Source organism: Dermacentor andersoni, chromosome 1, assembly GCF_023375885.2.
Source record: "Dermacentor andersoni chromosome 1, qqDerAnde1_hic_scaffold, whole genome shotgun sequence".
Classification (NCBI taxonomy): domain Eukaryota; kingdom Metazoa; phylum Arthropoda; class Arachnida; order Ixodida; family Ixodidae; genus Dermacentor; species Dermacentor andersoni.
In genome coordinates, this window is record NC_092814.1 from 371,323,390 (window position 1) to 371,346,621 (window position 23,232).

At 43.2% G+C, this 23,232-nt stretch overlaps 1 protein-coding gene across 2 annotated transcripts in view; it reads right to left on the minus strand.

The window, feature by feature from the left end:
* The window catches only part of Swt1 (Swt1 RNA endoribonuclease), a 129,331-nt gene that overhangs the window by 102,569 nt on the left and 3,530 nt on the right, over window positions 1–23,232 (minus strand). For both annotated transcript variants that reach the window (XM_055063928.2, XM_050166881.3), the window contains exons 2-5: window positions 18,992–19,080; window positions 11,091–11,147; window positions 7,746–7,824; window positions 638–717 (exon numbers count right to left, since the gene is read on the minus strand). In XM_055063928.2, the coding sequence (XP_054919903.2) occupies window positions 638–717; window positions 7,746–7,824; window positions 11,091–11,147; window positions 18,992–19,080 (305 nt within the window). The remainder of the gene's footprint in view (window positions 1–637; window positions 718–7,745; window positions 7,825–11,090; window positions 11,148–18,991; window positions 19,081–23,232) is intronic.

A 23,232-nucleotide genomic window follows, 5' to 3' on the forward strand; every position in this document is an offset into this window, starting at 1 on the left:
TAAAATAGCAAATTTCGAGAACTTTTACTACGCAACAATGGCTCAAACGCAAAAAAAGAAAAGCTTTGAAATCAATGATGCCGCCCTGAGGTACCAATGCTGAAGTGTCAGCATTGGATTTTTAAAAAAATCTAACAATGACCTTCACGTTCTCTTCTGATAATTAAGCTGTTACTGCAAAATTAATGACAATAATGTTTCAAGAGAATACCTTATCAGTCTAAACTGCAACAAGGCTGAAAGTGTGGCAAGTTGGTTTACGTTCACTGTGAAAAGCAGTGCAACTGGACCACACAGACAGTCAGATGAAAAAGTGCTCGTGTTTCTTCTGTCCATCCGTGTTCAAAGTGCACTACTTTTGACAATGAACAGTCTAAATTGACTTGGTGCTTCTCTTTAGTGGCCCTCTAACGTGCCCACAAGCATTTTTTGCATTTCGTCCCTACTGAAATGCAGTCACCAGGACTCGAACCCGTGACCTCGTGCTCACCAGCAGAACAAAACGCCACAGCCACTGCACCACTGTGGCGAGTGTGCCTGCATTCTATGCAACGCTTGCAAAAAAACTTGCTTTGATTACAAGCCCTGTTGCACTTTGCGTTTACTTGCATACAATTTCTTCCACAAAATTACATACTGGGCCTTTCTTTTTGGTCTTAATGCTGTCCAGCTCTTGAATTGCCATCCACGAGACACACAATACCATGTCTTCATTGCCTGCATTGATAGGTAAAGAAAGAGGCACAGTCAATACGATAGGATATAATATCGTCACTCACAAAAATTTTCATTGCAAAATGCACAATGAAAAAAAAAACGTTAGTCGTAAAAAGAAGCATGGCTACTAAACAGCACACTGGGAATACGATTCGCCTGAAGACAGGGGCATGCATTAAATACCCCTTTTGTGCATGTGTTTTGCATACATCTGTATGCATTTGCCCAGATGGTCCCCACATATACAAGAAATGGGATTAATTCCATTTCAGGGTTCTTTTTAGGTAATAGGCACAAATTTATAATTTTTAAGGACCACTTTTAAACAGCCTTTTTGTTTTCAGTACTGCATACCCTCCAATGGGCTTTGAATGAATCTTTTCTACCTTTGTTCATTCTATACACATTGGATTTTGATATTTCTGACATGTGCATCTTTTTTAAAATTTCCTTTAGGTTTAGAGGGAACATGTCAGTCAAAAATGGCATTTTTCTTTTAAAAAATCAGTTTTTCAGATTCTGACTGATTGAAAGGACTCGTGTATGTTTGAGCCACTTTGTTCGGGGAAAATTTCAAAGCTTACAAGGGCGAGTTTTTGGTTGCTTCAGAGTGCGATGTAATCTGTGTCTATCAATAAACTAGCCTTGAGCAAACACCATTCAAATCTCGTGACAGCATGAGCAGCTCAAGCTTGAGGAAACCTCAAGCACATATATCTTTTGTTGTTGCATCTGTTCAAGCTTGCCTCTGCCTACAGTAAGAGTGACGTTTCTACCACCATTCCATAGGTTTGATTCACCGATGCAGCCTAACTTAACATACTTCGTTACAGTGTACCTTGAAGAGTTCATTACAATGCTTTCATTACAATTACATCGCCACCTCTGGGATAAGCCCAGTGCACGGGCCTTGGGAACAGCCTGGAGGACTGCCTAGTGGGGATGTACAGGATGTGTCGGTCACTTCGTGCGTTTTTGTCCCCTACTTGTGCACACAAACCCACCAATATAGATCACAGTTGCCAAATCGTCCAAACCAGTACCCTACACAGGATGGGGAGATATCCAAAAGGCCTGTGTTGAAGGGAGGATGTGGGGCTAAAAATCTAGATTTTCCCCAGGAAAACACATTTCCTCGTTTTGTTTATTTTGGATTCCTAGGCATTCATAAAGAAGCTCACCACCAAGTTTGGTTGCAATCTGCGTTGTAGAAAAGAATAAAATGAATTCTCTTCTCGCGACAGTGGCGTGCACTCTCCATTGAGAGCAACCATGAACGCCGTATTCAAGACACGGCCATGGAACGGGCAAAAAACCAAACACGGAGTGAATGCCCGCATTAGAAAGCTGGCTTTCACGCGTTTTAATCACAGGAGACCTTTTACCGAGAGTACAGCAGACCGAAAAGTAAGAACTAAAAAAGAAAGGCATAATTCTGGCTGCAGCACCCTTGTCTACGAGTGCAGACAAGGGCGCTGGACTGCTCTAAAGCTGAAAAAAAAAAGCGAAGACGACTTTAAGCAATTGCCGGAGAGCAGGTACGGATTGAAGAGGAGAGTCAAACCTGTGGAGCAGGGCACATTGATTGTTTTTGGTCTTAAAATAAAATAGTGTGTTCCGAAACCTTTGAGCTCATTTTTCTCAGTTTGCCCTTTTTGGCCGAACCAAACCTTTCGGGAAACTCGCTTCCAAACTGCTTTGCTAAAACCTGCTTTCAAAGTAGTTTCTGGGCTGAAATTTTGTCAGGAACAAGATTAGGTACTTTTTATATTTGTAAATTTTTATGAACACCAAAAATCATTACGTATCTGGCATATAACAAGAACAAAAAAAACTGACCTCAGCCTAGAAGTGACGACACTATTACAGAAATGTAATGAAAAACACGCGACTGGCCTTATCCTGCCCTATAACTCTTCTAGAAGGTACCTAACAAAAACAGTATGCCTTCATCATTTCTGAAATTATGGTTTTCCTAAGGTGACATGCCTGATTGGTCCGTATGACAGCCATAACTTTTTTTATTTGCTCTGTATTATTGAAATTTAGAATATGTACTTAAAGCAAGAAGATGCATGAAGCTATAAATATTTTAATATATCCATGCAATGCTTTAACAGTAAAATTTCAGCCCCACATCCCCCCTAACAAAGCTTCTCCAAATCCCTAGCAAATTTCTTGCACATTTAGCTGATTATAATATCAAAAGAAGTATTTTAATAAAGGCACATGGGATGGTAGAGCAGTGAGAGTATTTGCATACCATGTGCTCAAAACGGAAAAAGCCAACATTTTTAACCTTTTAAGTGAATGTGAAAAATCTGAAAATGCTTCCAGAAAATTATTTTTTTTTAGTGCACATCTGGATAGCACTTTTTTTGCATATTCAAAATATATATGACATGGGGGTAGTAAATCCACAACTTGTGTCTGAAAATGCACACATTTAATATGAGGAGGCACTGGCTAAAAGGTTCCGTCCATCTAATTTCATTCACTACTGCGCTGTGAAAAATTATCGTCATAGTCAGCAACATCAGAGTCGCTGGATGTGTGTATAGCTCAGAGAAAAACTTCCATCACTGTCAATGTTTTCATGCAGAAGCAAATCATCTTCAGAGCTTGATGACTCAAATGAAATCCACGCTTACGCGATGGGCACGGCAACGTGCGAATGGCAGCACCATTTTCTACCGATTGAACATAGGGTGTGTTCCAATTCTGACCAGCTTCGAAGACCGTCTACGTAGACAGCTAAGGAAAGCAGTGAGCAGTTGTCTATCGACAACAGACAGGTTTGAGGCAACATAATAGAACGCATTTCAAGCCGTCCGGAAGATGTATGGAAGATGCTTCTGCGACATGAGGCCACCTTGTGGCAACAAGAAAAAGTTGAGAAAAACACATTATTTCTGTATTTTAAGTCTTTGCACTTGTGAACCTATGAAAAACACGAGGTAGCTTACATTAAGGACATGGGATAGCTTGTCTACATTTTCTTGTGCACAGACAACCTTCCTGTCGGCTTTCCAAGCGTCCTGCTCAGCTGCCATCTTGTTTAGACAGGAAAGTAGTCTGCATCGTTTTTGACTTCAATGCTGTCTTCGCGAAGCTGTCTACTTTGACGTCTTTGTGAGAAGTGGAACGAGACTTAAGATGGCCGCTGTCTGTTTAGCCGTGTACTTAGCCGTCTACGGCGAGTATTGGAACACAGTCATAGTCAAACGGAGACTGTTCGCCCCCAGCGGCCAAATAGAGAACTTGTCAGAATGTCATAATGGACTGCACCAGCTCGCCGATCACTGGCACTCAAAAAGAGGACCCAAGCACATGGACACGACAGACTCATCCATGGCACTAATTGCAAAACTGAGTAAGACTTGTCCACACCCCTTCAAGGGACCGACAACCAATTTTCAAGCATTCCCTTTTCCTTGGCCCAATGGAAAGTCCACTATTTGAAGTATCTATACCCACAGTAGTTCATTCGGGAAATCTCTGAAAACATTTTAAATTTTTCGATCTGCAAAACCTGTTCTACTTACTGTGTATGGAGGCTGGCAACAATGACAGCTGGTATCAATGGTGACAGCACGTGACAAACATGCTGGTTAGGTGACAGGGCAGCTGTTTTATCAAATGCTGCAATTGAGCCATAAAAACAGCCGGAACAACGGTATATTAACATATAAATGTCACGGACATTTTTCTGTTTTTGCAAAACTTCCTGCCGGCAAAAGAAAAGTGGTCTAAGACATGGCAGTGATGATGCGTTTCCTGGTCTGCAGTCACTTTTGATGCAATAGCATAGCCTTCGAGATCTGTTTCTGCTACTCGGAGCCAACCGCAGCGACACTCCATCAATGAATGGCTCCACTCGCTAGTGTGCAGTCAACACCGCTTTTTGGTAAAACTATCTTCACACTCCGAATACGCAGGTAAATAGACACAATTTGCAATATAAAGAAACAAAAGTTTCTGTAGATTGATAGGTATCACATGTGAAATGAACAGAGACCTATGTATTTACTTAGAATTGGACACGGTTTTCAACCACGTTTCAGCACATAGCATCACCCAGCACAATTTTTTCACGAGTTTCGCCATCGATGTAAAAATATAATTCTATATTTAAGGGGTAAAATGATGCTTGCTCCTATCATTGTGAGTCACAATCTTTCCATTGGCACAATAATCTAAAGACACATTCTGGGTGGTTGTCGATCCCTTCGAAGGGTTTTAAACACAGTGGAGTGGAGATAACATCCATTTTTGTGTACTATATTGCCAGCCACAACGAATGTCAATAAATGTGTGACAACCACTCATTTGACTAATCAAGCACACGAATTAGATTACTTTAAGGCAGATGTTGCAAGTGCAAAATTGGAAGTAGCGCTGTTAAACAGGCTAGTTGGTTGCGAGATTATTGATTCACATTTAAGGTGTCTGCATCTCCTCGTTGAGTTGGTTTCTATTGGGCAGGTAACATGAATCTTGCTGAATCGAAGCCAGTCAAGTGTCAGAGGAATTAGCACTTGGCAGGGATCTTGAAACTAGCACCGGCTTCTAGATGTTAGTCTCCAAACTCTTGTCACAAAATGCATCGATGGTCTGCTTAGGCTTTGTCCCACATTGCACAAGTGAGGATTTTGGGGGCAAATATCTTACAATGCCAGTGCAGTTCTCCAAAAGATTGGGGAGGGATATCTCAAAACTGGTGTTAAGTCTCAGGATTCCTACTCAGTGAGCATGCCGATTCCACAATTCAAACATTGTCTTATATTAATTAAAAAGGTTATGTATGATACCTTAAGCTAGTAAATAATCAGTGATTATCACACTTTAACTTATTCTATTATCATTACAAATACATTGTAAGATAATGAGACAGAGACGTCACTATTACATTGCCTTTAGACATTTTGGCTGTTCCTATTTGAAGCACATGGTATCAGAGTCGAATCTGAATACAAAGAATTATCCAATATATATATCCATGTAAACCTAAAATGGATCTTGCAAATGTCAGCGTAACTAGGGTTCTCGCCATGATGGGCGGCGGGAGAACTGCCACCCACCACGCTGGTTGACAGCCCACCTCTTTGAAGGGGGGACTACATAATTAGAATGGTTGATTTGGTCAAAGTGTTTGACTCTTCTTTTCCCCGTATTCCAAGGCATCTTTTGATTATGTGGAGAAAGATTACAAAGAAATCTGAAGGCGAAGCTGAGAAAGCCATTCATTTTCAGTGTGCTGATGACAGAAATCAGGTAGAAAAGCTGGCTTCGGGAGGTGCAAACCACAAACCATGTGGCTTCCCGTTGATGCAATGCTACCATCATGGCACCATCGTAAAGAGGAGAGATAGGAGCTTCAGTTTACCCCCAATGCTGCATTTCATTGTACAATACTAAAAGAAAAAGAAGCAAGCAACATAGTGGGAAAACTGGCGTTCTGATTCGTTACTGCTACCACGTGCGCACAGGAAGCGCTCCTAATGACTGACCGATTTTAATCGCTTGCATGCGCATTGTGTGCATCCTTACAGTGGCGAGCTGTGCATTTCTTTATCCTGGCAACATCCGGCTGCATCACTGGATCACATTTCTTTTCCTAATGCAAATAGTAAATGCAAAATTGTTGGGTGTACCATTCAAAATAATGATTGTATCGAAAAAAAAAGTAAACAAAAGTTTATTTGCATGTATACCTCCCTTCCCCCATGTCTGATGTCCACCCCAGGAAATTTCCTGTGGAGAACCCTGTGTGCACTGAATATATCTGCTTATAACACGCATTGGATATAACAAAGCTATTTTTGTGTCAGGTGTGAGTTCGTTGTAACGAGGTTCAACTGCATAGCATACAACAGCACTGCACCTCTAGCTCCTCACAGATAAGTGTACAGGACTAGGAATGAAACAGTAACTGCTATTTGCTATCTTTAAGTGCAGACATGAACACAAATATACAAGTTCTTTTGATTCTGACCCCACTGAAGCCCACTTGCTGCAGATGGGAGTCAAACTTGCCACCTTGTGCTCTATAGATAGCACTACAGCCGCCAAGCCAAACCACAAGGGGGTTTCTTAATTATAGCCAGCTCTAGCGCTCACTGCTCGCAGGAATATGTTATGCGAAAAAGAGGCAGCATGCTCATAGCTCCATCAGGCAGGAATCATGCAATATAAGTTATTTATTAGTATTCTAGTAGCAACAAAGGAATGATGCAGGAGAGAAGTGGGGGAGGAGACTGTAGATGGTCCTCGAGCCTAAAAAATTCTGACTGCAGAGAACACCATGCGAGATTGGTACATATTACTTAGCACATTACGGACAAGGACACTAGAAAGAATGACACACACAAGACGCCGTGTGCATATAATGTGCGTGCCTTTCTGGTATCATTGTCCATAATGTGCTACATAATCTGTGCTGCTGTCATGCCAGTATGCCCCCCCCCTTACCCCCCTTGTGAGTATCCACATTACATAGGAGCAATACTTCAGGTCTGTATGGCACTGGTAATTTCATCCCTCTCCATGCATGCCATCAAAATGCGCAACAAAGGCCCACCAGTTACCAGTGTTTTAGATCAGCCAACTAAACTCCTGAAAACAAAGCCCTAACACCTTTCCACATCAAGGATAATTTAAAGACAACAGTTCGATCACCTTTATTTCTGGCATGGAGAGAACATTTGTACCAGAAATACAATGAAGTGATATTTGAGGTAAAACTTAATAAGTAAAGTAATCAATTATGTAGTAAATGGTTTTCTAAACTATCATCAACTGAAACCTCACTCCAGTGTATAAATAACACCACTATGGGCTTTGTGTTAAGTTTCTGGCACTTAAATTATGATTTTTGAGGCATCAATGTGTACACATCAAAAATTATATGCTTGGCATTACAGGGTTATGGAAGGTCATGCCATTGAGGGAGGATTTTGCCTCTAGATTTGCAGTCATCTTGATGCAAAAATGTACATTAATAAAAAACAATGCAACACCATAGTCACCTGTGTCAGGCAACAATATCCTCTTGAGCAAGTCGAGGTTGCTAAGGAAGATGTTGGTATCGGTGACCACATAGGTACCCTACACGGAAGAGACCAGAAGAGCATCACGTACAACGGTTCAAATCGAAATGAACAAATTTTTTTTGTTGAGTGAAAATACTGCTAGGCAAGCTGAATCTCGAAATGTGCCTTCCAATAATTTCACAATATCTGCCTGACGATAAGTTAAAATTTGCGATATCCACAGAAATGACGAATTGCATGCTTGAAGGCACAAATAAAAGGGCCTAAAAGTATTTTTAAAGAAGCCTAGTATATGCGAACACAAATAAATCCACACTTGACTGTTTGCTAGAGTCGCCATAAAAGCAGAAACGAGGTCACAGACTTTGTTACCAAGAATCTGAAGGCGACAGGATGGCACAAATCAGATTAAGATTCAAAGCAAGTAAGCCTAGGAAGCCCATTTCATTCTGTTCAATAAGTTCAGTAAAGTGCATCACACTAGTCTGTTTTGCAAATGCCTAAATCTGGTGAAACTCCCTTTAAAGAGTTTTTCCGCAACTGGTGCAAAATTTATGATGTCCACCAGAACAAATGTGTCGTCAAACAAACAACCAACTTAGCTTCACTGCACTGTTAAGAATTATTTGAAATATTCGCTGAAACACTCAGCACATGTAACGGTGTTTCAATGTAAGTGTCTTACATACATTGTCTCTCGGGATCATAGTGAGCCAGCACAGCCACTTCCCGAAGGCATTTTTGTGCTTCATGAAAAGCTGCTTCTTGCGCATGTCCCCAGAACCAACGTGTGCTGTTCTCCAATAACTTGTACAGCGGTGCAAGTACGGAAGACATGTTGGGCACGAACTTCGAATAAAATGTAATCATGCCCAGAAACAACCTCAACTGCTGAACATTTTCTGGATTGGGGGCTCGCGCGATTGCTTCAACATGCTTCTCTATTGGATGCAGACCTTCACGATCAATTTTATGACCCAGATACGTCACTGCCTCTTGGCGAAAGCTGCATTTCTCAAGTCTGAGCTTTACTCCATGCTCACAAAAACGCTGCAGTACTTGTCGTAACCTGTCGGTGCTACAAACTTTTTCTGATACCAAAACATCGTCAAGGTAAGCCTGAACACCTGTCAGGCCCTGCAGAACTGTTTCTATTTTCCGCTGGAAGATGGCAGGCACGGAAGCTATGCCGAATGGCAGTCGGTTGTAGCAAAACAAACCACGGTGTGTATTGATTACACACATATTTCTTGAGTCCTCATCGAGGGGGACTTGGTTATACGCGTCTCTTAAATCCAGCGTGCTGAAGCAGTCCCCACCGTTCAGGCATGCGAAAATGTCATCAATAGCTGGCAACGGGTACTGCTCCAGTTCACAGACGGGATTCAAGGTCACCTTAAAATCAACGCAGATTCTAACTGCGCCGTTCTTCTTCATTACAGGCACAATGGGAGTAGCCCACTCGGCGTGCGTTACAGGTGACAGTACTCCAAGCATTACGAGCCTATCAATCTCTTTCGAAACTGTCGCATAAAGCAAATGGAAGGGAACGGGCCTTAAAAAATTTCGGCATGGCGCCTTCCTTGAGCTTCAGATGGACAGGGTGTCCGTCGATTAGACCCAGCTCGGGGCCTGAAGACGTCTTTGAACTCTGACAGGACTGCTTCCTGGACCAGAGCTTTGTTGCACTGATACGTTCAACACCGAGGATCCTGCGTCACTGAACTTGGAAATCAACTCTTGTCTGCAGAGGCTCGAACCTGAACAGTTCAGGACCATCAAGGAACTCTTGACCTCCTTGTTATTGTAACACACTGCCATACTCAGTTTCCCTAATACTGGAAGTTCTCCAAGATAACAGGACAGTTTAATGAATGCGAGTTCTAATTGCGGCCAATGTTCACGGTTTTTCTCAAAAATCTCTTTGGACACAACACAGACGGGCGAGCCGGTGTCCACAATCATAGGTACGTCAATGCCACACCATGTGAAAGTACGAAGAATAGGTGGTGGTAGCCGACCATTAGAGGGTGCGGTTAATGTCCAAATGTGCGCATCGTCTCAATTTTTCTCAGTGACATCCGTTGTTACTGCAAACGCTTCTCCTTGCCTGCATTGTGAACATGCATTTAGGCATCCTTTCCGCACGTCGCTTTGGCACATCTTCGCCAGATGGCCGTATACACCACAGCGGTAACACCTCGCTTTCGCCCAGCCGCAGGCGTTTCTGTTATGTTTCTTACTTCCGCAACGCCCACATACTGACACCAGTTCATCAGCTTGTCGTGCATTGACCTTGAGCACGGGTTCTATGTCAGAAGACATCTTCTTTGTATCTTTTTCCGCTGCTTCTGCTGATATGGCAATTGTTTCAGCCTCCCTTAACGTCAAATCTGTTTTCGCTAATAGCTGCTTCTGAACAGCGCTTGACCTCACTCCACAGACGAACCTGTCATGAAGTATCCGGTCTAGCATGCCACTGAAATTACAGCCATCCGCAATCCGGCGCACTTCAAGGATGAACTGTTGAATGGGCTCACCTTCCAACTGGCAGCGATTGAAGAACCGATAGCTCTCCGTTATTTCATGATGCTTGGGGTCGAAGTAGTCATCCAAAACTTTGACTGCTTCCTCGTACGTCAGCGAGTTTGGCTTCCTCGGTGCAACCTGTCCTGAGAGCACTTGCACGGTGCGCGTACTCAATGCTGCTACCAGCAACGCCCTCTTCTTTCCCGAGTCGCTGACGCCATTTGCCTCAAAATAAGCTTCTGCCTTTGTGATGTAGGCCTTCCAGTTGTCGGACTGGTCATCGTATTCCGGTAGTTGATGATGAGCCATGGTCGACATTTCCGCGGCCGCTGTTTCCTGCTTAACTGCCTGGCTTAATCCATTTTTCACCTCGAGGGTTCTGTCTGGCCTCGTCGCCACTGTTACATAGTTACGACACATGTGCCGTGTCTTACTGTATACGACAGCACGCCGTTCGAAGGTTGGAACATGAATCTTTATTGCTTCCGTCTCGGAGCGTATATATACGAAACAGAGAGAGGAAAGGGAGAACAAGGGAAGCATATCAAACGATAAACGCACGTGCCGTCAGCGCTTGCAAGGCAGTCTGGTTGCGGCTGACGTCACTTTACAACAAAGTGTTCCTCCAAATACAACATTGTGTGGTGCCTCACCACGTCTTTTGTCCAACATGTTCGCTTCCTGATAGTTTGTTGCAGCCAGACTAACAACTTTGGCCTAAACTATCCGAGGTGTTTACAACACAGTTTATATTCATAGCTGTGCTGGCTAAAACGAAAGCGATGAACTCACCTTGTAGTCTGTGAGAGGCCTTTGTTCGTTCAAGCTTTCATCAAAGGCTTCCGTCAACTGCAAGTAGAAAAAAAAGCTAACTTGCATCAACCACAGGGGGTTATACATAGCAGTGTGAAGACATCACAGTTTTCAACTCCATGGTACCATTTTAAGATCTATAACTGCACTTAACTAAATAGAGAAAAAGCCAAACACTCTAAAGATGACTGACGTACTACACATTATGCAATATAGCTGAGGACATGCTGCAAAGGCTGTCCTGACCCAGGACAGCTTTTTTTTTTCTTCTATCATGTAATTACACCTAAATATTTATTGAGAGAAAGGTCACTAACATGATTTTATGATTGTCAGTGGTATCCAAAACTGTTTGGTACTATGCAAAATACGGCATGCTTTTGCTTGCCCCAAGCAAGGCACAACCACTGCAATGTGAACAGTCTGAGCAGCACTAATACAGTGCATTTCATAGTCAAAGGCCAGATGTGTCTGGTTAACCTCCCTGCCTTCTCTCTCTCTCTCTCTCTCGCACGCGTGCGCGCACATTCAAAGGGAGCACCTTGTCAGTAGCCCATCCTTAATAACAGCTTATATTAAATCAACAGGTCTGCAGTGCAGCCTTAAGTGCCTACACAGCACCACATTGATTGTGGTGCTGTGTTGTAACCACACTGTTAATTGTTGTAACCACACTGTAACCACACTGTTAATTGGGCCTAGTGCCCAAATTAATCCAAAGCAGTGTACCCACGGGGTTCTATGGCATGTACCAAAACCAATAACGCGACTTAGGTGAGCTAGTTGGTACATGATTTGGAAGCAAACAGGCGCTAAAATGGGACAAAACGAGAAATCAATGTACAAACCAGAAAGACTCAGCAAGTGTGCTGACTACCAATGAAAGGTTTATTTCGTGAAAAGTGGCTCATAAATCTTAGAAGGACAAACTGTACCAAAAGATCAACACACAGGCATCTTTTACACCACACCCCCAATCAGAATGAAGCAGCTGCAGTCAGGAGTCCAACCTGCGACCCCATTGCTCAGCGGCAGAGTGCCACGGTTACCGAGTTACCGTGGGAGGTAACACGCCGACTCCATCTGCCGTAATACGGAAAATTTGCCCTGATACTTAATATGGTGCTCCCACTAAGTGTGGCAGGCATTGTAGCCTCTGTGGAGAAAAAAAAAAGCAGGCCACAGGGCCACTGCCAGAAAAGGTTGGCTGGCCTCCACAATTTTTGTGGCAGGGTTCATCTACCAGCAATGGCATGCTTGAAGACGGCAAATGTGGTGCAAAATAACATGTCCCTGGCTTCAACATTTTGGGAGAAAAAAAATGTAATGAAGAGTAGTCTCAAAATATGTAACATTAAGCAATCTGGGTGAACTTCCAAAGCTTTCCAGTTGACCCCCGTTCCTAAGAGATTACAATTATTCAAACAATTCAGCTGAGTGGAATAATGTGGAGACATAATGATTCTACTCACAAACATAACTATCAATTACAGCGCCACTGTAGTTTCTCCTTTCATCAGCACCCTCTCGTCCTTTCCTAGCGCACAATTTTTCTTCTTGTTCTCCATGTCTGTCTTCCCTAATCAAATGCAGCATACCAATTAATGACTCCTTGCAAAAAAGGGCACTAGGATCCCCTTCAGTAGGAGTGCGAGAATATTAGAAACTTTTGAATAATGAATCGAATATTGTCCTATTCCGATTTGTGGTTCAAATTGAATAGTTACTACTAGAAAATTCGAATAGCTTTTGAATAGTTTTCAAATACTTTACGTTGTTGACTGTACACAATCAAACATCAAATTAAAGCCCAAAAATGTGAGAACTTTAATCTAACTCAAAGTGCACATTCACAGTGGACAGTGAACAGTGGACAGCACGCTATGTCACTCGGACAGCCAGACCTTTCAGGCTAAACACAATCAATCGCAATAATATGTTTTGACAGTGAGTATTGGATGGTACTATAGATGCAACAAGTGTGTCCTTTTGTTGGATTAAGAAAGAATACACTTCCTTGCAACATAATTTATACAATAGTGGCACCATCTGCCACGATCATTCGAACAAGGGAAAAGGCCCTTTTTTTCACTCTGCCACCAACGCAGACTGCATGCATTCCTCATTTGGTCACAAAGGTATGCACAGATGTTCATTGGCCAACAAGGCTGCTTTTATAAACTTTAAGTGATAATGCATGACTACATATTCTCTGACGAGCCCTAAGTTTGCAAGCAAACTGTCCAGCTAATTGCTCATAATGCTTGCTTTGTGTTTTTAATAAAGCATGCATTATAATGTGCAGTTTGATGGTACAGTCGAACCCGACTATATCGAACCCGTTTACATCGAATTATTCTATATATCGAACAATTTCTGGTCACGGTATAGTTACAACGAGTATATATATAGCAAAAATTACGCTTACATCGAACAAATATTGCAGTGACTCCCGATATATCGAACGTCAAGCGGCGGAAAAGTGCCCCCAGAAGTTGGCTTTCCCTCGCGGTAGCGGGGAAACCCGGCGGCGCGGCTCCATCCAACCGCTCTCCCTACCGTGACCGCGCTGCCTCGGGCTGTTCGGGCGAGCCGTCGACACTCCCCCTGTCGCGCATAGTGGAGTCTATTAGGCCACATCCTCCCTCTTTCTCTATCATCTTTCACCTGCCACCCCCTCTCCCCTGACGACGCTTCGCCGTGCTCCCTCACGGGTTGCAGAATCAAGCGTCCTTCCTTTCTTTAGATCACTATCTAGCGACACTCCCCAGCAAAAAATGATCCTGGCCCGCCTACAGCGCTTGCTCAGACAGCCAATCAGAGGCTCTTGTGCTCTCTTCGTGCAAGATGGCGAAAGCGCGAGTTCTCTGGTTTATCGTGTTTGCGCCTGGTGGGCCTTCTCCCGCAGTGTTGCCGTGATGAAGCGGCAGAATTCGCCTTTCGTCGTGAAGCTCGAAATCATAAATCGCGTCGAACGCGATGAGAAGTTGGATGTCCCCGCAGCGTGCAAGATTCCGAGGAGCACTCTCGGCACGATTGGCCAGACTCGCAACCCGGTGCCCATGGCGCCCGACGCGTACACACGGCCGTGTACGAGGGGTTCTTCATACGTGCCGATTTCCGCGTGCTCGGTGAGGACTGTAACTTCTGATGAATGCGACGAAGCCGTTGCCGGTGTTGCCGAAGTTTGGAGCGAGCTGTCAAAATTTTCGGGACATTCGAATCAACGGTGGACGAGTTTGTGAGTGCAGATGATGGTGTCGCGACCACGGTAGAGCCCGGAAACGAAGACTACATCGCCGACATCGCACCGAGCACAAATGAAAGTAGGCACATTGAGGAAAGCAACTACGGTCCTTTGCCCACATCCTCCGAAGTGATTGGTGCACTCGCATTAGTCCGGCGCTTCTGCGCGAATGAGGAAGGTTGCGGCCTCAGCTGCTCCGACTCCTTAGACAACGTGGGGAAGTGCGTGCGTCGCAGGCAGCGAAATTGCCCAAGCAGAAGAAAATGCAGGACTAATTTATGCCAAACTAAGCTAGTTTCGTTAATAAAGTGATTTTATAAATGACATGTGCTTTTATGACATCCAATTATTTAGCAGGCTTATATCGAATTATGCTCTATATCGAACTGATTGGCGTTTTCTTGCGAGTTCGATATAGCCGGGTTTGACTGTAGAAACTTTCTAATGTAGTGAATAACATGTGAAAATTGTTTGGGTAGAGGGTAGTGGGGAGAACTAGCATATGAAAACTATTCAATATTCAATTCGATTTGCTTCTGGCACTATTTGATTCAATTTGCTTCAGGCCTTATTTAATTCGTATTCAATTTGGCCACAAAAACTATTTGCATACCCCTACAATTTAACATCGCCAATTACCAGTTCAATCATATAACAATACAAACCAAGATTTGAGATGCCTTCAATGGAATTTTTCACGAGCACACTTGTCACTAAAACATTTGCTTTATGTACATCTAGTTCACTCAGAACCTGAATACACAGCATCAGCTTGGAATATGAACCATAAGGTTTCAAATATTGAAATGATCCAGAACAACCCCAGAACTACCAGCATAAGCTGCATCAGATCTAGACTTGGCCTATCATCATCGGCATAACATTGTATAATCCTTGATCTCTGCCTTTTTTCAACACACATTTCATCATCCCTCTTTATGCAATTAAATAATTTTACCTATCTGTTGTGTCATCTAGGCTAGATCATCGTCACAAGTGTGGAATAGGAATTGCATCATGCAGAACACTTTCTTTCAGCTAGTCCTACCAGAAACGTCTAAAGAGTGGAGGATCACCTTCCTGCACATATTGCTACCACAGCTGACCATGAACCTTTCGTTAATTTCTTAGCCAAGATTGTAGGTTGAAGTAATATTTACTGTATGCTAGCTGTTACTCCCGTTTGTTATTTACATTTGTACTGACTATAATTACATCACTCTTGTAATACCTCTTGGACATGTAAGTATATCAAATTTACCTGCCAAAAACCAAAGAAAAGCTAACAACATACCTTTTATAGACTATTCGTATAGCCAATCAGTCTCTTATGAACCTGAAAAGCATACTGTTTGACCAAATGGCATTCGTACATGCGCATAGTGGTATCCTCATGTTCGTGGATGAAATGAGCGTCTCTCAAGTTTGGCTTAAGGGGGGACGCGGCCCTTGAAAACCGAAAAATCGCGAAAAAGTCGATTTTTGAAAAAACATATTTTTGGGTTGTATGTCTCATCAACTACCTGTTCCGTAATTATCAGTCCCTAATTCAACCGTAAAGTACCAAAAATAACGCAACTTTTGAGGCCACCGCGGCCCAAGAAACACGCGCAAATGCCGAAATGAAGTCAAACTTCGCGCGCGCGCCATTCCCGGCCCATGCGGCCTGCCCGCGCCATCTTGGTGTCGTTTTGACCGTGCACTCTTTTAGAAAAATTTACACCCTTTGGGGCGTATCTTGTCCCACAACGATAATCATCTGTCTTGCCCGCGTTTCCTTTCTTTAACGCTGCGAGCCCGGTACTTCCCAGTCACGAACGGCATGCGCGTTATCAGTGTGACGCAGCATTCTCGACAGGAAAGTAGCGAGCGCCGAGTTTCAAGAAAGGACACGCAAGCAAGGCAGATGATTATTGTTGTGGGACAAATATACACCCCAAAGGGTGCAACCGTTTTAAGAGTGTGAAAAAAATATACACCCCAAAGGGTGCAACCGTTTTAAGAGTGTGGATTCTTTGTCTCTCTTGCCGCCTTGCAAAATGGCATCGTCGGCGCGGTTGAGGCGCTATTGGCGTTTTCCCGCGATGTGATGCGGAGCGCTGATTGGCCGGAGCAGCGCGTTCAAATCTCGCGGACTAAAGCGCACCTGCCATTGGCTGCTGCGCGGGCGGCGGCGGCGGCTGCTCCCTTTGATGCCGCGCTCGCGTCGTTGTTGCCCCTTGCTCCGTCCGCCTCAACATGAGCTTGCGCGCTGCTCATCTCCTTGCGCTATCTTTTAAATTATTTGTTGAGCTTTTCTTTTTTTTTCGCTAGTTCTTCGCTGCACGCGATGCCGGCAAAGCCCAAGACAGTGCAGATGTTCGGTGCACGGGAGCGCGATATGCGTCTTGTACGAGCATCGAACTTCCTATCTCCCGCAGCGAGTGCCGACTGCGTAGACGCTTTTCAGCGGCGGAACTGTGCTGTCGGTTGTCGCCAGTCGAAAATCTGACACACTGAGTGTGCCTGGAGCCGCAAGAGCTAATTAGAAGCTCCGCAGGAGCTTTCTAATAAAAAAAAAAACATGGATTTTTTCGCAGTGGTGCTGGGGAAGGCGATATCTCAAGAACCACTCTTCAGATTTGTATGCCGTTTTTTTTTATTCTGTTCCTGAATGACTTTGCCGGGGGGTAACAGGCTTCTTTTTTTGAAAGCTGGTGCAGTTAATATATAATAAGCAATTAATTTTTGATGAATGTGGTAATTACTGGCTACATCAAATTCAAAGTTGTCTTAAAATTTTTTGGAGGGGAAATTAAAGAAAAGGGCTCTTTAGCCCCCCGGGATATCTATCAAGGAATCATCACAGTGAATTTCAGCTTCTTACAATGTCCTGGCATTTCTACAGGCTCTTCCTCAGGCATATACATGAATCACCTAGTTAGACCTCAATAACTCTGGAACTAATAAACATATCTTCATGAAACTTTGCAGTTCCTCATAGTTCGGTGGTGTGAACGTACCCTGAAAGTTTCATCTGGATATGTTAAAAAATAAGAAAGTTCGGTCTCCAGGGTAGCCTCCCCCCTTAAGTAAAAAAGTTACATTGCTTACCTAAAAACCTGGACAAAGCTAACTGCATCACAATTGTCTCACATAAAGTAATACTCATTCTATGCGTAACTCGTGGCAGCGAGATGACTAAATCAGTGATATAAGGAGCCAGTGCTGGCCAGAGGGCATGACAGCAATTTGAATGCGCAACAAAGTAAACCGATGCCATCCAATAGGGAAGTCACAAAAAGGGCATGACATTTTGAGCAATAATGAGCAATAAGCGATACACACCTTTATCAACATTTTCTTTAGCCCTGATGCATACAGCCAGACTGTGTCCATGACTACGCGCATTGTGAGGTGTGCAAGCGCTCCTATGTTCTAATGCACCAGTGCTCACTCTGGTGAGAAGCTCGACATGTGTGCCTCAAGATGAACTTGCTGACGCGAAATTGCAGCATGTGCTGCTGAAAACCGTCCCCTCATGCATGCTACACTGCATGTTATGGCACTGTAGGTCACACGCAAAGTTTCAATGCTGGTTGGCCGTATGTGTCGAACGCATATACGGCTTCAAGATATCTTATTGCTTCTGGTTCAATTGTGAAAAAAGATAAAAGGTGATGTCCACGAGGAGGAAAGACATAGGGTCTTAGGAGGGGACTGGCACCCAACACAAGGAACGTTGTGGAAATGCGACATGGGCGCACTCACTTGGTGCTATGAGCTCGTCAAGGCCAACTAGTGCCAAAATATGCCATAACTGCCACGTGACAGAAGCAATATGCTGTGTGAACCACAGAGTTTCATAATAAAATTACTAGTGGGAACCCCTGCACTATCAACCTGCTACCACACCAAAATGAAGGTTAGTACATAACATGTCTAATCTTCATGCTCGTGGCTTCAGATGTTGCAGCTTTATTTACTACACTTTCTCTGCATTTGATGGCCTAAATTTAGAAATCCAAATTTTTCAATTTGCAGAAGGCACTAAGACTCTGCACAAATGCACAATCACTACAAAATGTTGTACTACAGTGCAGCAGGTGGGGTCCACATTCACACCCCAGTGACAGCCACTAATCTTGAAGGTAATAGTTCTGTTCATTGTATGTGCTGAAAGCGATTGCAGCCAGAAACGCATCATAGATGCCATGTTTTGAACATGTTTAATCTTGATGAAAATGATCAGCTTGAGAGGTCACAAAGCCATTTGAGGCCAGAAGCACAAAGATTAGACAAATCCATGTATGTATTATGCAGAATTCTCACACTGGTGGAAGCACCTCATGTAGACACTAGTGCCAGAGTGCCCTCTAGTAAGTTTAGTAGGAAACTCCACAGTGTGAACCAGTCACTGACCATCAGCTTGTGTCCAGGGACAGTTACGACTTATCCTTGAGCACAAGCACATGTTAATAAGTCTGACAGCAATATGACAGACTTTCCATGAGGCACACAACACTCACCTGCAGCTAGTCTTGTGTGCTACTAAAATGGGGTGCCATTACTTTGCAGCGGGTTCAAAATCACGATTAAGTATTTGTGTGACACTTTGTGCAGTGCGGGAGAAAAAAAAAAAGGAGGAACTCACATCTTCCATTTCCACATCTTCAACAATCACCTCGCCTTGCAAGGGTGAAACACCATCTTGGCTGGAGGTGCCACTCTCTGCTGGTGGGGCTGGCCAAGAATGTGTTCTGACATTATTGATGCGGCACAGACGATGCAAAATGCACATTCAGTGTGATTACCAGAGACTACAATTCACGGATGAGAAAAGCATCATGTGACAAATTTAAAGCAAAACTTTCTTTGAGTCTTCCCTCCTCTTTGCATGGACGACTTTCTGGCAGAGTAAACTAGGCCAATCCATGAGACAGCTTAATCAAAGATAGCGACTTGGTAGGCTGATCCTGACACCAGTGCACAATACATGCCCTCGCAAGGGTTTTAGAGAAGTATGTAACACACACTGATCCTAGAGGCAGTGCAACATCACAGTGCCCACAACTTTCCTTGCACTAACCAACAGAGCTGACCAGTAAGTGTCCCAAGCAGCATATATCAGCAGGTCTACAGAGAAGCTATCACTTGACTATGACAACAATGGTTTCTGACTAATATATTTAAACTAATATCCGAAAATAATGGAAAACTTTCGGGCCATCTCATGCAAAAATGTTGTAAGACACTGCAAGATTTTCTAAAATGAGCCAGTACAGCCTTGCTTATTATGCCCTAATCTGCAGTAGATATCATCACGTCTTCAACTCTTCCCCCCATTTCAAAGGTTTCTTTCTTTATCTCTTTCCGATAACCCATGAGGACCACTCAACGTTGGCAAAAATCCATTCTTCTAGGAGTGAACTGCTTACTGCAATAAACTTGCTGCAGGTGACAGTTACAATGATTGGAGCCATAGAAACATCTCGACAGGGGTGTTGGTATGGTTCGCACAACCTCCTTATTAACCACTGGAATACACTTCTTGTTATTATTACTCCTTATCTTGAGTTGTTCTTCCGTTTTCTGATAGCTGACTCAATTTTTTCTTATACTCAGCATAAACTGAGTACAAACTTGAATGATTGCATTAGCATTGCTCAGTAATAATTTATTTAAAGGTTAGAAGTGACACAAGGGGAATGAAAAGAACAACGTAAATGCCTTTTAATTTTTCTTGCAGCCTAGTCTTTGATGCCTAACCTCTCAAATAATGAATCCTCACCATATCATTCGGCTTTCTGTCATTGCTCTCAGCATTTTAACACAACTGACGACTGCTGTGAGGTGCCGTACTAAAGAAAAATAATACTGCACACCTTTAAAAGCCCATGCAGCTGAGGTAGCATTGTCTTGTTCGGGTGTTCAACACTGTGTTAGCATTACATAAGTTTCACACTGCTGAAATAAAAAGTTAGACTACTGACTTCACATGTGCAAGGAGGACACAGCACAACAATATGAGGCACAGGAGCTGGATTGCATAAGAACTCCTTTCCGAAGACTTTATTCTTATGACCCATTGCTGTGCAATAAAATGTGCTAGTTTATGGAGTCAGCGCAGCACATGCTTCAGGCACAGCGCGGTTCACTGTTTAAGAGGACACCTAACCAATAATAAGGCCAACATCACTGGAACACGTGTTCACCTTTATAGGAAAGGAGCGGCTGATACAATCAACTACATTCCATTTCATACTTAGCAGGCCACACTGCAGAAGCTACACAAATAGTATGGTCATAGAAGTCTTGCTCTACATTTTGCGGTGCGACAAATTTTCATCTGCAAAGCTTTTCACAAAATAACTATTTCATATATTACAACAACTGGCGGGCGTAAGGTCACATCAAAATTGTGCATTATTTGCGCGCTAAGGTGTTTCCAATGTGCAATTAATGATATTTTAGTCGCGAGCACAAGCTGCACACTATGCTCGCTGGTCACGGAAACGTGTCACTCTGCTCGTTTAGTGGCAAACAGGTTCATATCACCAATGCCTTGTGCCATATTTTACGACATAAAAGTATGAGCCTTATGGTCACATTGGCTTACATGATACAACCGATAGCTTTCTGTCACATATTATGCACAATTTTTTGGTTGTAACGTGAGCAGTGAAAGAAGTCTCTCTCGCCTTTGCTAACATTGCCTGTTATGTTTGAAATAGAGTATATACATATATATATAGATGTACAATTGTAGATAAAATATTAGCCTGTGCGACTGTCATATTTCTGAGATAAAGGTGTAATACGAACTGTACATTTGCACACCGACACACGTGGAGCCGTAACTAGTTTTTGCTTATACCCCTGTCAGAGCAGCAAATTTAGTGTCACTTAGTGAAGCCACACTTTGCTTCACTGACTGCCATTTTGCCGCCTCAGCTCTACGTGGTAAAACAGTGTCATTTGAAATCAATCCCACTGGCACAACAAAAATTACATTAAAAAACCTGCATACTGTTCAAGAATGCAAACAGACAAAATGCGTCATGTACGAGGCGTGCACTGCAGCCGGGCTTCTCTTTCGCGCTTCCCTCTGAACGCGTTGCACCATACAGCGCCACTGCTCACAGCTGCGAAGTCTGCACATACCCAGTGGCCCAAGATGACATCAAACGGGTTCAGTGAAGAGTGGCACGTACACACTCACGGGAATTGCCCACATTTTTAGACTGGACCAGTTTCAGAATTAGCCCATATTTTTGGTTAGGTTAGATAGCCCAAGACGAACTGGTCTGACAATGCCAAGAATGCTACTTGCATTAGTAAATATTAGTATTAGGAAAGCTGTCATTAATGTTACCTTTGTATTATGAAAAAAAAACATCTTAAATTGAGAAACTGCTCAAACAGAAACACCAATGTGCTCCTGAGCAATTTTCCGATGTGATATTCAGGGTGTCCAAGCTATCACCCATCGCGTTTTTAAAACATATGGGCCATTCTACACAGAGATAACCAAGTGCATATTGTTCACAATCGAGTACAGCAGCAACCAGTAATTTTTTTGTTGATGCCATTCAATTTATTAATTGAAATGAACTATTCTCTAAGTTACTGCCCTGAATGGTGTGCTGTCAATGAAGAATTTATAGGAAACTGAAAGAAACTTAAAACTGGCATGTTGTCAGCCAGGTACTTCTTGCCCATTTATTTTTTCCGGTTGATAAAAAAAGCCCATGAAAAATGAAAAATATCACGTGACTACACGTCCGCCTGCATCAACAAGCAGTGCCCTCAATCGCACTTCACAAGAGCTAGTGAGCGCACTCTTTCCGTGACGCATCAGCCACCAGTGATTGGCACTCTTTCCCCATCAACAGCAATGTGCCACACTGTCGTAGGCAGGGCATGCCAAATAAAGTGCCAGCTCTGCTGCCACTAACTGCTATGGAGCTTGTTTGAGGGCACTGCTTTTTGATATGGGTTAGTCACATATTTTTCATTTTTCATGCATTTTTTTTTATCGGCCGAAAAGAAAAAAATAAGCGGGCAAAGAGTACCACACTGAAAACATACCAGCTTGAAGTTTCTTTCAATTTCCTACAAATTATTCATTCACAGCACAGCATTCAGAGCAGTAATACAAAAAGTTCTTTCGTTCGTTTATGAAGTTTTATGTGCCAAAACCAGTTTCTGATTATGAGGCACGCCGTAGTGGAGGACTCTGGAAATTTTGACCACCTCGGGTTCTTTAACGTGCACCTAAATCTAAGTACACGGGTGTTTTCGCATTTCGACCCCATTGAAATGCAGCGGCCGCGGCCGGCTTTCGATCCCGCGATCTCATGCTCAAGCACCACAACACCACAGCCACTGAGCAACCACGGGGGGTAGTAATATAAAAAAATATTAACTAATAGCAATTAATTATTAAATTGAATCATCATCATTATCATCAGCCTGGTCACACCCACTGCAGGGCAAAGGCCTCTCCCATACTTCAACAACCCCAGTCATGTACTAATTGTGGCCATGTTGTCCCTGCAAACTTCTTAATCTCATCCACCCACCTAACTTTCTGCCGCGCCCTGCTACGCTTCCCTTCCCTTGGAATCCAGTCCGTAACCCTTAATGACCATCGGTTATCTTCCCTCCTCATTACATGTCCTGCCCATGCCCATTTCTTTTTCTTGATTTCAACTAAGATGTCATTAACTTGAATGGCATCAACAAAATATTACTGGCAGCTACTCCACTCAAGTGCAAACAATATGCACTTGGTCTTTGCGTGGAATGGCCAGTCTTTAAAAACTCGATGCATGGTAGCTGGGTCACCCCGTGTACAGAAAGAGTGAAATAGGATAGCAACAGCCACTGCAA